Below are 16,444 nucleotides of genomic sequence, written 5' to 3'. Positions count from 1 at the left end.
TAATATACAATACACAATACTATGCAGTGTACTAATGTACAGTACTATCTAGTGCTTCATGTTATGATGAATTGAAATGGGGGACCCTGATGTAAACAAGACTAAATGAAATTATGTGCAATCAATCAGCCTACTTGTAGCTAGTTTTACACACACACACACACATTTTAAGCTAGCAAAAAAATCCTTGAGAACAGGGCTCTAACCAAATGCCAATGAGCAGCCGTAAACACTGGGAATAACCACGGATAACCTCGGTTGCTATGCCCACACGCAACTGCAAAACCGCACAACTTCACCCTGGCCACCGGTTTCGAAAGACCGCGGTTGCAGTGTAGCAAATCCCCGGTTGTGTGTGGCCGAACAGTGCAACTGCGCACATACAATCATGGTTATATTAAAACCAGCGTTGGTGTGGACGGGGCCTAAGGCTTGCAGTTGCAGTGTGAACGTACCCTTGGTTCTAAATTTTTTTACATGTTCACAATATGGATAGGACTATAGTCCTGACTATGACATCTAAACTCTTCTAAGTTGAATGGTATCGCCCTCTCACGTGGATGCTTCAACATTATGTGTTAACAGTCTTGTTAATCTTCTCCACCTGTCATCAAGTCACAATACGGGGAGGGGAAATATTCTCTCTTGGCATGGCGTGTCAACATTGTTAGCATTCATCTTTTGAACCCTACAACTTTGCTAGCTTGTATAAAATAAAAGTCCATTAGCTCTTGGCTAGTAGTACTGACCGGTTCCAGTGAGGACTAGTAATAATAACGAGTCATTCGTAGAGTAATTAAACTTTTCCCCCCTCGCGTCACGTGCCGTATCGGATTAAAACCAATCAACGAGTCAACCGAGGACAGAGGTGGAAGGTGTCCTGGTCATGTGACTGTGTGCTCTGTGCCCCAGGTCTTAATTTCCTGTTCCCTCCTTCTGTTTCAGGGCTTCTGTTCCTGGCTGACGGCCATCTTCCGCATCAAGTGAGTCTGCCCGTTATCGCGTTAAGCGTCTTTGAGGATCTGGAAAAGCGCTATATAAAATAGATGTATTATTATTATACATGATGTAATTATGTCTTGTCGGGACACGACCGGGGCAAAAGTTGTTTTGAGATTCTCCGAGTACCTGCTAGTGGAGCGGTATAGCCGAAACACTCCAGATGCTCTATGACAGGGGTGCCCAACCTTTTTTGAACCAAGATCTACTTTTTAATTTGCCACCTAGCCGAGAGCTACCAGCCCAAATTTGACCTACTCTCGGCTAGTATTAGTAGTAATAGTCGACTAATAATAACCATTCAATATGCACATGACAGAAAATATTATATGGAATATAATATTTTCTGATTTTCTGTCATGATGATGTGCATATTGAATGAGTACCGGTATATAATATAATATGATATTTTATATATCATTGTAACAGTGTAGTGTAGGAATTACAAAAATGACAAGAATGTTATTAATGAAATGAATGAATATTATCAAACGGAATTGTTTCTGTATACACATTTATAAAACGATCAAGGCATATTTAGCCATTTTTTATGCGTTCACATGCGCTTTTCAAGAATAAACAACAACGCGACTTAATGGGAAGGGTGTGCTTGTACATTTGAACATAGTTCCATGATACGTGGCTGCGTTGTGCTGAGAAAGAGGCGCAGATCCGCCTCTACTCTGAGGCGAGATCTGCATTTATTTTGTATTAATGTCAGAGCCGAGAATCCCGCTTCACAGAGGTATGTTGATGCAAACGGGACAAGTTTTCTCAGTTCCGGACTTATATCCAAAACTTTGCGAGGGCCTGTCCAATGAACTTGACTTTCAGTAGCTCGTCACACGAAATATCGATCAACGCCTCCTGCTCAGACAGAGGGAGGCCTGTTGCGAGCGCCATGTGCAATGAACGCATCTTGGATCCAGTTGTTCAAATTGTCTGTGCTCTTTCTTTTGGGGAAATAATTCCAAAATTGATCAATGAGCCCTTCTATGTGGCTACAGATGATGGGCTTCAAATCACCGTTTTAAATTCAGGATGCTTAGTTTCCAAGTGCCGCTGTAATTTACTTGGTTTAAAGCTCTTGTTAGAAAGGATCTCGTAACACAAAACGCACTGTGGTCTCGGGTCATCTTCTTGGCCAGTCCAAGTAAATCCATATGCCAAGTATTTAGGATCATAACTTCTTTTACTCCGTTTCATAGTAGTTCTGGTATCGCTACTACTAAATTCTGCCTTTCTCTTGCCAGCATTTGGAACACACGCACGTGACGCGCCGCTTCTGACAACAGACCTATCCATTGCGAGTGTCTAGGTTAAATTAATCAACTTTATTATCAGCTTTATATGCTTGGCCTGGAAAGCCCCCCCCCCCCTGGAAGTGCTTTAGTTACGAGACAGTGTCGATCACAAATATCTGAGTACACATTGACTCACAAAAGACCAGACTATATACCTGTGCAGGGCTGTCACGCACGCTCCTCTGACTCACAAAAGACCAGATGTGATTTTTCCGTTTTTAACCGGATTTCCGGTTTTTCTGACCTAAAATCATGATAAAAAAATATTCACATAAAAAAAAATTGTAAAAAAATTATTACAATTTTTATTTATTTTTATGTTTTGATTATTTTCCCACCTGGTCTAAGTGAAACACGAAAGCGACATTTATCAGACCTGCTATTCTTGCATAACAGATTTTCATTGGCTATAAACACATCAACACACTAGGAAACACACTAACACTGGATTGCTTTTGTAAAACTGACCAACCAGGGAAGGTTACTTGCAAGCAGTGCCACAGTCTGCCACTCAACACTCTCTTGTTAACATTCTCCAAAACCATCACTAATGCCAAAGCTTCTTTCTTCCACCATAGGATCGAGGCCTCTGCCAAGAATCTTCGCAAACTGCATGCTACCATGTCCTCCCTCCTCACTCCCCCCCCACCCCCCCCTCCCTCATCTTTCTCTGCCGAAGACTTTGCGATCTTCTTTGAGGAAAAAGTGGAGAACATCCGCAGCTCCTTCTCCCAACCCCCACCCATTCCAAATGCTGAATCGAGAACCTCATCCTTCACTCTGTCATCTTTCTCTCCCATTACAGAAGCAGAGACCCTGACACTGGTAACGTCAAACCGTCCGACTACTTGCCAGCTGGACCAGCTACCCTCCCCACTCCTCCAGACCATAGCACCAGACATCCTCCCATTCCTAACTGCAACCATCAACTCCTCACTCAACTCGGGGGTGGTCCCCACCTCCCTAAAACAAGCCAGAGTCACGCCGCTCATAAAAAAACCAACCCTGAACCCTACCGTCATAGGCAACTACCGTCCTGTCTCTCTTCTCTCCTTCCTTTCTAAAACACTTGAACGTGCTGTATCCAACCAACTTACTACTTATCTCTTACAGAATGACCTCCTAGACCCTAATCAGTCAGGCTTCAGGACTGGTCACTCCACAGAGACAGCCCTCATTGCGGTCACAGAGGCACTTCACTTAGCAAAAGCGAAAGGCCTCTCCTCTGTCCTGATTCTCCTAGATCTATCTGCAGCCTTCGACACAGTCAACCACCAGATCCTCCTTGCGGCCCTCGCAGGAATGGGAGTGGCTGGCTCTGCGCTGACATGGCTGTCATCATACCTCAATGACCGCTCCTACCAAGTGTCATGGAGAGGGACCCTGTCGGCCACCCGCCCCCTGCGGACGGGTGTCCCCCAGGGCTCGGTTTTAGGACCCCTTCTCTTCTCCCTCTACACTAAATCACTGGGTAACATTATCACGTCTCATGGCTTCTCCTACCATTGTTATGCCGACGATACTCGACTCTTCCTCTCCTTCCCTCCCTCAGATATCCACGTCTCTGTGCGGATCTCGGCCTGTCTGTCCGACATCTCAGCCTGGATGACGTCCAACCACCTCAAACTGAACCTAAGCAAAACAGAATTGCTCCACCTGCCGGCCAAATCCTCCCCCCTAACCGACCTTTCAATCACAGTCGAGAATGCAGCTGTGACTGCGTCCCCGACCGCCAAGAACCTTGGTGTTGTCCTCGACGACCAGTTGAACTTCTCTGCTCACATCGCAGCGACGACCAGAACCTGCCGATTCCTCCTGAGCAACGTCAGAAGGATACGCCCCTTCCTGACAAAAGAAGCCACCCAACTCCTCGTCCAATCAACAGTCATCTCCCGCCTCGACTACTGCAATGCACTGCTCGCTGGCCTCCCGGCCACTGCCACTAAGCCTCTTCAACTCATTCAGAACGCAGCGGCCCGCCTGATCTCAAACCTACCGAAGTCGGCCCATGTCACCCCACTTCTTAGGGACCTGCACTGGCTCCCCATTGCTGCACGAATCCGCTTCAAGGCCCTCGACCTAGCATACCGTGCGGCAAAGGGAACCGCTCCCGCCTACCTCCGGTCAATGGTCTCTAACTACACACCCTCAAGACCCCTACGCTCTGCATCTTCTGGCCGCCTCAGACCTACTCCTATCCAAGCTCCGGGAGGGTCATCAAAGAGAAGTCGCCTATTCTCAGTCCTTGCCCCACAATGGTGGAATGAACTACCCACCCCAGTTAGGACAGCCGAATCACGTCCAATCTTTCGCCGTCGACTAAAGACGCACTTCTTCAACCATTATCTGAATTAAAAAAAAAAAAAAAAAAAAAATCTAACCCTAACTAACCGTACTGTCATGCACTTGTCCTAATAAACTAACCTACACTGTAGCACTCAACACTTTGATGAACATTGTTGCTCAGCTGATAGAGTTGTGCCCTTCCTGATGGCTTGTCGTACAGAACTTGTAAGTCGCTTTGGATAAAAGCGTCAGCTAAATGACTAAATGTAAATGTAAATGTAAACACTACTCAAGGGAGAGCAAGCATTGTCCAGTTAATGTGAAGCTCTGTAGAAACATCAAACTCTCAAGCATGAGGTACAGAAGCCAACCTAGACATAACCAAGAAGCTGAGATGGAGAAATGTCACCACCTTCATTCTCAAAATCGACCTGAGAGCAAAAGAAAAGCAAAAGAGTCCATTAGTCCAACTGCAGCCCTTCGCAGTAGGCAAGACTTCGAGAGGAGGCAGTTACAGGTGTTGCACAATCTGGTTGCAAAGAAGAAAAGATAAGGTCCTAACGTTAGTGTTTGAGCCAGGATGACTTGGGAGGGGTCAAGATGACCCTGTTCAAATTCTTTAGGGGGACACTGATATATTTGATTCATTTTCTTTGTCCCTTTCCTCTCCCACCTTCCTCTTCCCTGTGAACAGTTCAATATATACAAATAAAATGTGTTCATTCATTCAAATGGAGTGTTTATAAAAAAAAATAAAAAATAGTTTAGAAAATGTTCAGGTTTTTTTCTTACGGCAGAATCACATCCCTGCTCAGTGATTATACCTGCACAGGATGTATGATGTGTATTGGAATACTGTGCCTCCGTTGAATAATCTCACGGTCTACTTGAAACCAGTGCGCGATCTACCGGTCGATTGAGGTCGACTGGTTGGGCACCACTGCTCTATGACACGCTGTCAGTGGAAGGGGTATCATTATAGGGCTCCAAAGGCTTTACACATGTAATTTCCTCAGCCCTGACACCTTCCCTAGACGGGTGTCTGACTTGCCGTCCTCGCTGCAGCCGGCTAACGAGTGTTGTATCTGACTGTGTCGGTCTTGTTCTCTAGGGATGATGAGATCAGGGAGAAGTGCGGTGAGGATGCGGTCCATTACCTGTCCTTCCAGCGCCACATCATCGGGCTGCTGGTGGTGGTGGGCGTTCTGTCCGTCGGCATCGTCCTGCCCGTCAACTTCTCTGGCAACCTGCTCGGTGAGTGGCGACTCCGGACCCATCATACACATCATAGAACCCGTTCACTATGCCGTTGCTATGGAAATATAATGTTGTATCTAGTAGAACCCGTTTCACTATGCCGTTGCTATGGAAATAAAATATTTCATTGGGGGGGGGGGGGGGGGGGGGTGTTAGCTTCCTTGTCGTCCTAGCAACATGAGGTGCATAGAATGTGATATTCCAAGCCCAACCTCACCATGATGAGGAGCGGTCTATTCCACAGGTCTTCAGATTATCTGTAAAAGTGTCAAGCTGGGGGTGGGCAAGGCAGAGGCGTGCAGTGGAAAGCACTTTGTATCAGTTCAGAATCAATTGGTTGTGGGCCTATCTGATTTTGTGGCGGCGGCAGGGTTTCTGCTGGTGCCGGTCCACGTGTCCTGGAAGATGTCAATGTCCCTGACAAATGGGACAGATTCCGGTCAAATATTATCTGCGTTTTATTTTTTTATATATCTTTTTTCCCCCTCCTTCTTTTTCCGATTTTTCTCCCATCCCACCCTTCCTGGTTGTTGTGCACTTTCCCCTACTGTTGGTCCGAGAGGCCGGAGATTGTCGCATGCTTTCCTCCGACGCATGTGCAGCCTGCCGGCAGCCAGCCTGGCCGCGCAGATTCTCACTGGGAGAGTGTAACGTGTGGGAGGCTGCACTACCTCTCACCAGATCCTACCCTCGCTGAGCAGGCGCCCGACCGAACTGTAGGGGTCGCTGTCCACCACGCTCAGGACCCACCCGCCAGCTTTCCCCACCCCCTAATACTGCCAATTGTATTAGTGTGAACAGCCAGCCAAGCTGGTGACAACGCCGGGAGCTGGATTCGAACACGCGAATCCAGCATCTCCGGCGTTGGTGACGAACGCAATCTCCGCTACGCCACCTGACCGCCCATTATCTGCGTTTATTGAGCTTAGAAACAATTGATAGGCTTATATAAAGAATGACATCATCAGGGCATGTATATCTATAATGTGTTTTATTAAAAAGTAGGCTACTTTTGCTTATACATTATATTCCACGTAAAATAAGCCCCGTCAATTGACTTGCATGCATAACGCGTCCCCAAAGTCCATGGTTTGTTGGACAGAGGAGTGTCGGACTAGCTTAGCCATAATGTTGTTGACGGAAGACTATTGCCTGTGTTGTCAAATAAATGGAGAGACCCTCCGAAGAAGATATATATCCTTTTCAGTCTTTTGTTTTTGTATAAGTGAATGAGAGAAATGAGACTGCCTCTCGCTGTCCACTTCAGCGCCACAGAGAGGTGAACAGAGAGGGGGGAACCCTATCTCACTAATACATCTAAATCTAAATACTGTGTAATCAAATAATGTGTGAATAGTTCTTTTCTTTTTTGTATCTTTCTTACAGAAAACAATGCCTACAGTTTTGGGAGAACCACTATAGCCAATTTAGATGCAAAGTAAGTATTTCACATCATCACTTCCATTCTTAACATTCACAATACCGGTATGTTGAGCAACCTGGAACCCTTGTATGCTGAGAATCTACATTCTACATGGAATCTACATTTTTGTATTTTTTTTTGTAAAGCAAATTTTGAAAACTACAAGGGTGAATGATACTGTTTAGTAGGGATGCCCCGATCACGTTTTTTGCCACCGATACCGATCACCGATCGTCGTGAGCCATATCGGCCGATACCGATTGTTTTTGATTAAAAAAAAATAAAAAATTATTTTATATAATATATATATATTTTTCTTATAAAATATATATATTATATAATTAGACTTGTACTTGTATTATCTGCGAGACATTGCCACCACGCAACAAGCTCCACTGTCTGTGTGTACTCTAGTAGCCTCCAGCTACGGCCAGGATTCTCCGGAGCTGCAGCTGGACCCTATTGATCATATTCAACAACATGCCCTCAGCTTGAATACGCATCGAATGAGTGTTATAAAACATTGATATCAGGAGCTATCTGTGGCTACTGCTGGCCGGCTATATAACGTTGATACAGCGCCTCGGTGAACTATTTAGTTCAGTGGGACATTTCGTTTTGAACAGTGAGCTGGCGTCAGCTAACGTGAGCTAGCTGAGGTATCATACACGTCTCTACTAGACTTGCTGGAGCGTTTGTTGATGTCAGGAGCTATCGGTAGCTGGCCGGCTAGATACCGTTCGGTTAGACAATGCATCATGTATTGGACTGGAAGTGAATGGTTGACTGGGTCATTTTGTAACGGTAGCTAACGTTAGCTCAGGGAGACGCCGTCCTCCCGTCCCACTAGACTAGACCCGTGTTTACATGCGCGCGGGAGGGGCTGGAGGGAGGAGCAGACGCCGCACCACTGTGTGGGAGTGAGTGCAGCTCCCGGTGTAAGACAGAACTCAGCGAGTGAGATCGGTTTTGACGATCGGCGAAAATAAAGCATTATCACCGATCACCGATCGCATATTTATTAGGGATGCACGATATTGCTTTTTTGACACCGACACCAATAACTTTATGCTCCTCAAGCCGATAACCGATATCGATAACCGATATTTATTGTATTATAAATTTTTTTTTAATGTATATATTTTTTTTTATCAATTTTTTTTTCAACATGAAACAAAACATATCACAATACAATAATAATACATAAAAAGACTTCACAGGACAATAACTTAACACCAACTTAAATGTGACCTAACCAGACAACAGAAACAAAAGCCAAGACAACAGTTTTGACTGATAAAGTGACCATATTTATTTTTCCAAATGAAAATTCACAATCCGTCAACAGCTTGTGGTGCATCCAACCTAAGACGCTCGAAGCTTTTTGTTCTTCTTTTTTAAAAGCGGAGCCTTGAAAAAGAGGCTTTGAGTGGACACATCACCACCTCACATCACCACCACAACAATGGGTCACCTGCGGCATCACCACCGCCACGGTGCGAGCACGCTTGTACCTATTGACGAGTCGTTTGCTAAATTAAAGAAGTTTGACAGAAATTACCCAAGGGCTCAAGCCGCTAGCTTTTAAGCAGTCCTTGGTGGTGCAAATTAACCTGGCTACTACGGAGCAATAAGTGACTGCGTATTCAACCAAGGGTTGCATCACAGCCACGAAAGGGGCTAGCTTTGCTTAGCTCCTCGCGTCGTCGTGGGCTTCTAAGTTAACACAATAACACACCGTCGTGGCGGTGGTGATGCCGCAGATGACCCGTCGGGCTGGATGTATTGCAAGTTGTTGCCCTTTTCCCTCCTTGTGGAACTTCTGCATTGCATTTATTACAAATAGCAAGCGAACTTTTTCCTCTGAAAATCTGAGTACCGACGCGGCCATCTTTGTTGTTAAAACGTCCGCGCTGCTTCCAGAAACTTGCGTGGCTACGTCACAGCCAAGAAAGGGAGCGCTGGATTTGTGTAAAACGCCCTGTTCCTAAACCACACGCTGTCAGTCGTACCACAGTACTGACACAACGGGAGGAGCCTACAGTCAAAACAAGCGCACTTCATTCCAATTCACCCACACCGCATTTTTTTTTTACCAAGAAATATATTATATTATCGGAGCTATTAATAACGTTATCGGGTTTATCGGGATGACGTCATAATTGCTGGTATCGGCCCGATAATTATCGTGCATCCCTAATATTTATACTGATTATCGGCCGATAACGATCAGTGGCCAATCGATCGGGGCATCCCTACTGTTTAGCTTGCTTTTTTTTTTCTTTATAATACTGTTTTGGAGTCTACATTTTTGTATTCTTTTGGTAAGAATATAGGACAGGCACATATAAGCACTATGCTTCAGTCTGTACCTTTTTTAAGTCACTGTAAAAAATCAAATATTGATAAATGATGGTGTATATTGTATTGTGTGAGATGATGACTGAAAAAAAAATAAACTACTACTACTACATCAAGCCCTATACCTATACTAATACAAAGAGATTCTCTTACCCGCCACAGAGATCCTTAACCCTTTCACTGCCACACTACAGAAGGTTAACCCTTTACTATCACACTACAGACGGTTAACCATTGGTAGTGTAATAGTAAAGGGTTAACTTTCTCTAGTGTGGCAGTGAAAGGGTTAACCTTCTGTGTATTGTCGCAGTGAAAGGGTTAACTGTTTGCTAGTGCGGCAGTGAAAGGGTTACAGCTAACTTACTGAAGCTTTGAGACAAATAACAAAGTTCATTCGAAAAATGTAAAGTCAATATACCGGCAGTTGTTTAGTGACAGTCGATCTAAATAATTTTAAATGTAAATGTTGCTCATTATCCGTGAGGTAGACGCTGGCATCTGTTACGTGACTCTATCTCCTTAACACTTTTGAGTGCCACGGACGCTTTATGTCGTTAGTTCATGCCGCCCATTAAATGCCAGCAACGCTATATAGCGTTTGTTTGTCTTTTTTTTTTATTAGCGATTTGATATTTCAATCGAGCCTCACGCTAGTGCTCCAAACTCTCTCTGAGCTCCATTGGGAAAATACTGCCCCCTATCGTCTCTCCCTGTGTAACTGCACCCCATTGGATTAGACTGGTGGGGGGGGGGGGGGGGGGGGGGGGGGGTCCAGTTTCCTCATTTTACTTTTCCGTCAAGTCATCTGAAGGATCGAAGTGATTGCAGAGCCGGAAAACAACGTGGAATACATATTTACAGTACCCAGCGCTGAATCAATAAACGCGATCGATATTTGGAATGGCGATCAGGAATTGGAATAATCTTTTTGGAGAACATCTGATCTGAGGTAAGGAATCTATTTTACCAGTCTTGGGGTAATCCGATCTGTTTTCACAAAGATATCAGCGTTTGCCCCGTGTGTGTGTGTGTGTGTGTGTGTGTGCGCGCGCTGATCAGGAAATGAGAGAATAGATTTTTCAGCTCGCTTCTCTAGCGTGCATAAGTACACATATACTATCGATAATCTAGCGTTTATTTGAAAACGATTCATAAATAGGCCGAAAAATGACAGTTTTTTGTGTATTCCAGAATATTCCAATAAATGCCGTTTATCACGGAAAAGTTATATTTTCCTGAAACTTTCAAGAAAACGAGGGCTTTTCAAAATGCTATAAAACGAAAATGAACCGATTATTAAAAAAAAAAAAAAAAAATCCGTTTCGACAATGTTGACTGCAAACAAGTCATTGATAAGCGACGGGCAGATTAGACACATAATTTAAGACAAGGTTATGCGTTCACAACGCTTGGGTCTTATGAAAGGCGCTATATAAAACGAAGTTGTTATTATTATTATTATTATCATTGAAGTGGGTGGTGGCATTCAACGGGGGTAAGGCGCATTGCATTGCTGGTAATCAAAGTGTTAAGGACTCTTCCTTATCGATTTGAATTGAAAGTTGAGCCCATACTGCTTCAGCACGTAGGCCTCCGTGGCGGTGGTCAATCTATGTTGTCAGACTGTCAACGATCCATCTGCTCTTTTCTCTCTCACAGTAACACACTGCTGTGGCTGCACACCACCTTCGCTTTCCTCTACCTGTTACTGACCGTGTACAGCATGCGGAGACACACCTCCAAGATGCACTATAACGAGGACGACCTGGTGAGACACACACACACACACCTCCAAGATGCACTATAAAGAGGACGACCTGGTGAGACACACACACACACACCTCCAAGATGCACTATAAAGAGGACGACCTGGTGAGACACACACACACACCTCCAAGATGCACTATAAAGAGGACGACCTGGTGAGACACACACACACACCTCCAAGATGCACTATAAAGAGGACGACCTGGTGAGACACACACACACACCTCCAAGATGCACTATAAAGAGGACGACCTGGTGAGACACGCACACACACCTCCAAGATGCACTATAAAGAGGACGACCTGGTGAGACACACACACACACCTCCAAGATGCACTATAAAGAGGACGACCCGGTGAGACACGCACACACACCTCCAAGATGCACTATAAAGAGGACGACCTGGTGAGAGACACACACACACACACACACACACACACACACACCTCCAAGATGCACTATAAAGAGGACGACCTGGTGCGACACACACACACACCTGCAAGATGCACTGTACTGGTGAGAGTCACGCACACACACACCTTCAAGGTTCAACAGCGGATGACTTATTGAGTTGCATAGTTTCATAGTTTCTTTTTTTTTTTATCTACTTTTTCTCCCAATTTTTCTATTTTTCTCCCGTCCCCAATTTCGTATTGTCCAATTCTACCCTCCCCTGTCTCGAACGTTGTAAGGCCATGCCTCCCACAAGCCGGCTGCAATGTGGACGAAGCCTTGCATCACGTGTCCCCTCCGTGTTATTTCTAAACCTAGCCGCATTTCTGGCAAGACGCCCTCTGATTGGCCGACGCCTGTTTCTACACTGGTTAAGCTTAGGCACTCTTTTGAAGTTGGTTAAGGTTAGACTTTGTCTTAGAGCGTGACGGCAAGTTCTTTCGACGGTTAAGCTTAGGCACTCTTTCGAAGTTGTTTAAGGTTAGAGTTTGTCTTAGAGCATGGCGATAGAACGCCAGGTAGTTTGCAGGCTGTTCGACGTGGAAATGGGCAAAGACACAGCTCGTCATGCGATTGGGCAAACATGTCAGTGGCCAATCAGAGAGCGTCAGTCAGTGGCCAATCAGAGAGCGTCTGCCAGAAATGCGGCTACGGAAAAAAATAACGCGGAGGGACACGCCGCCCTCGGCGCTTGCTGATTCTACTGCGCAGGCACACCAACCGACCTGTAGGAGTCGCTGTCCACAATGTCCAATCCCCACCCACCAGCTTCCCACCCCCTAATACTGCCAATTGTATTAGTATGAACGACCAGCCAAGCTGGTAGCAACGCCGAGAGCTGGGCTCGAACCCAGCATATCCTGCGTTGGTGGCAAGTGCCTTGCCCACTGCGCCACCTAGCCACCATAGTTTCATAGTTTCTGTCAGATTCAGATTCCGCTTTATTGTTACATCTTTGTCATATTTCTCATACACTACATACATACTGTCTGGCATACATACATACACACACATTTGAATGACTAATTTACTGTATGTCCACATACATGATAGTTTAACAGGCAAAGGGCATACATTATTTTAAAGGGGCACTTCACCAAAAAGCAATGCTGATTTATTTTGCACATAATCTCACACACATCCAAAAACTCTAAACAGTTTTGCACACATTCATTTAATTTGACAGTTATTGAGAGTAAAAGACTTTGCATTATGGTCAGTTGTGATGTCATCTGGGACATCGAGTCCTTGTGTTGTGTTAATTGCAGCTCGAAATTATGTCGATAAAAGAAAATGGCAATATCTTGTCTTATAGCGACGGCTACCTTATCATTTAATTGAGCTGTAATGAACACAAACTCATTTTCTCAGTATCTGTCAAACTAAATGAATGTACCACAAAACTGTTAGAGTTTTTGGATGTGTGTGAGATTATGTAAAATATAAATCGGCGTTGCTTTTTGGTGAAGTGCCTCATTAATGCAGTCTCAGATATTCTGGGAACTCTCGGATACATAACGTTATACATATGTTTGGAGCGTACAGTAAAGGGCCATGGTGCCTGATCATTATTATGTCCATTACCCCGTTGGGTATTATGGCTTTTATACAATCTATTTGTTATACCGTTTGGTTTAGCAACATCATATGACTATTCATAGATTTAATCATTTCTTTAGTCGAGGCCCTAATGGCAACTAATTAAAATGTTCATAACACACTGCAGCCTGGCTTAAAGCTGCAGTAGAAATGAGCAAGAGTGAGTTTAGCCCATGCGCTCGCAACAAAGGGTTTCCCACAGGCTCCCAGAGGCACCAGCAGCTTTATGCTGAAATAAAAAACGAATAATATTAATAATAATGAAAAATATTTCCCATTATCAGCAGGTGGTGTACTCTTTAAGGAGGAACGCGTGGTGTTCTGGTGTAACACTTGAGTGGTTATTGACATGAACTGTTGTTTTTGGCCACATGCCGATCAGAGGCTGGGAGATATTTGTATATATACAGTATATATATATTTGTTCAGCTTAAAGCTGCTGGTGCCTCTGGGAGTCTGTGGACACCTGTTGTTGCATGGGCTTGAAAAGTCATTCAGAGCTTGCTTAAACACACACTCTCGCTAATTTCTTCCAAGTTGCCTACTGCAGCTTTAATGGCAATTATGATTATTGTGGAAACCCCAATCAGATTGCCTGGCTGGAGCTAACAGGTGTTTGACATATGGAAGTGTAATCATTTGACCAGATATTATTCACGGAGGTGGACAACAGAGTCTTTCATTTAAGGATAGAGTTTACTGACAGAATGATGATGTGACGTGTGTGTGTGTGTGCATATGTGTCTACAAGTTAGTGTGTAGAGAGAGAGCGAGAGGGGGTAGTGTGTGTGTGTGTGTGTATGTGTGTGTGTGTGATAGTCAGAGAGACGGAGAAATGGTGTGTTTGTGCATGTGTGTGTTAGAAAGAGAGTTGAGAATTTCCCTATGAAAATATATCCTGCATGTTTAGGTCTGAATGTCACACATGACTCCCCCTGTCCTCCTTTCAGGTGAAACGCACTTTATTCGTCAATGGAATCTCCAAATATGCAGAGGAGAAGCACATCAAGCAGCACTTTGAGTAAGTGCCGTTTCAGAGTCACTCGTACCGGTTTCCCACGCTCTTGTGTATTCTCTATTCCAAAGTGTTGCTCTTTTTGTTACCATCCATGTGTCTGGGTGGTAACAGTATCAACTCTGAGAGCCACGTCTCCTCTCGTTTAGAGCAGCAGCAGCCATGTGGCTGGGAGCAGACAATGGAAGGTCTATATGTCTTAATTGTCACTAATCGAAGTCCTGATGAGAAGATGTATGCGAGTCATGTGTGAGGGGAGGACGGACGGGACGAGGGTGGTGGGGGGCGTTGGGTTACCTCCTGTTGGTCAAATAGTATTAAACCAAACCTTATCTCCGCTCCACATCCACCCACTGCACTCCGAAAATCCGTGTTCCTTTAAGTTTGTAGCTAAACCCCCCCCCCCCCCAACACCCTTTAGGTAGTCAATTTATATGACATTTACAATTGAGGTATTCAGCAGGAATCTCTGGTCCGGAGCGGTTTTGGCTGAGTGCAACAGTGGGGAAAGGTTTTTAGATTAAAGTATCACCGACATGGCAAGTGGGATAATGAGCTGAAGGGACATAAAGACGATGCCAAGGCGGTAGGGCTGATTTTGGCCAATTAAAGTCGACTATACAAATCCTACAAGGCAGTAGAATGAGGTCAAAGGAAACAAAAACAGCATCCAGTGACATCAGCAGAGACATCAGAACCTTGATGAGAGCATTTAGCTCAGCGTTAGAGATGATGATGATGGTGGTAATAGTAGTGATGACCTAATGTGGTACAGGTGATTTATTATCTGCTACTCTTTATTGTCATCGCTGGAATGGCTTTGACGAAAAGGTTGTGCTAATATTTTCCTCCCAAACACATCATCTAATGTTTCTCCCTCTCTCCCTCTACTCTTCCCTTGCAGGCAGGCCTATGAAAACTGCACCGTGCTGGAGGCTGGTATCTGTTACGACGTGGCCAGGCTGATGTACCTGAATTCTGAAAGGTAAATTCATGCCAATAACTTTGTGTGTGTGTGTTAGGGGTGGGTAAAACTCACCAAATTGCTTTTCAATAGTTACTAGGAAGGCAGGCAGTGGAGGCAGTGAACCAGGAAGTGCAACAGATCAATAAGGAGGAAGTGAGGGCAGCTTTGAAGAGTGAGAAGGCGGTCGGCCCAGATGACTTACCAGCGGAGGCCTGGAGATGCCTAGGAGAGATGGCAGTGGTTTTTCTAGCAAGATTGTTTAACAACATCTTGGAAAATGAGAAAATGCCAGAGGAGTGGAGGCAAAGTGTGCTAGTGTAAGAGACGCACAGAGTTGCAGCAGCCACAGTATGAAGCTATGGGAAAGGATAGTGGAGGTTAAGAGGAGAGGTGAGGATTAGTGAGCAGCAGTATGGGTTCATGCCAGGAAAAAGCAAGACGGACTCATTGTTCGCCCTTAGAATGTTGATGGAGAAGGCCAGAAGGAGCTGCATTGCGTCTTTGTAGACCTAGAGAAGGCTTATGACACGGTACCAAGAGAGGAGGTGTGGTACTGTATGAAAAGTCAGGAGTGGTGGAAAAGTTTGTGAGGGTAGTACAGGACATGTATGAGGGCAGTGGGATTGACTGAGGAGGGGTTCAAGGTCGGGGTAGGACTGCACCAAGGGTCGGCCCTCAGTCCATTCTTATTTGCAATTGTGATGGACAGGCTGACAGACGAGGTCAGGCAGGAGTCCCCGTGGACCATGATGTTTGCAGATGACATCGCAATCTGTAGTGAGAGCAGGGAGCAGGTGGAAGAAAACCTTGAGAAGTGGAGGCATGCACTGGAGAGAAGAGAAAGTGAGCAGAAGTAAGACCGAGTACATGTGTGTGAATGGGAAGGAAGACGGAGGGGTGGTGAAGATGCAAGGAGTAGAGGTACCAAAAGTGGACTAGTTCAAATACTTGGGGTCAACTGTCCAAAGTAATGGGGACTGTGGTAGGGAGGTGAAGAAGAGAGTGCAGGCCGG

The 16,444-nt window shown here is 45.0% G+C and overlaps 1 protein-coding gene across 3 annotated transcripts in view; it reads left to right on the top strand.

Moving 5' to 3' along the window:
- LOC311234953 (CSC1-like protein 2) overlaps positions 1 to 16,444 on the top strand; it is a 132,183-nt gene that overhangs the window by 79,409 nt on the left and 36,330 nt on the right. For 2 of the 3 annotated variants that reach the window (XM_084322236.1, XM_084322235.1), the window contains exons 6-11: positions 946 to 983; positions 5,701 to 5,843; positions 7,233 to 7,284; positions 11,290 to 11,398; positions 14,400 to 14,470; positions 15,369 to 15,449. In XM_084322236.1, coding sequence (XP_084178362.1) covers positions 946 to 983; positions 5,701 to 5,843; positions 7,233 to 7,284; positions 11,290 to 11,398; positions 14,400 to 14,470; positions 15,369 to 15,449 — 494 coding nt within the window. Of the gene's footprint in view, positions 1 to 945; positions 984 to 5,700; positions 5,844 to 7,232; positions 7,285 to 11,289; positions 11,399 to 11,844; positions 11,875 to 14,399; positions 14,471 to 15,368; positions 15,450 to 16,444 lie in introns of those variants that run through there. The other variant, XM_084322237.1, reaches the window with a different exon arrangement.

Source organism: Notolepis coatsorum, assembly GCF_963971535.1.
Source record: "Notolepis coatsorum genome assembly, chromosome: 9".
NCBI classification, from domain to species: domain Eukaryota; kingdom Metazoa; phylum Chordata; class Actinopteri; order Aulopiformes; family Paralepididae; genus Notolepis; species Notolepis coatsorum.
The sequence above is the reverse complement of the archived record's forward strand: the minus strand, read 5'-3'. Positions and strand labels throughout refer to the sequence as shown.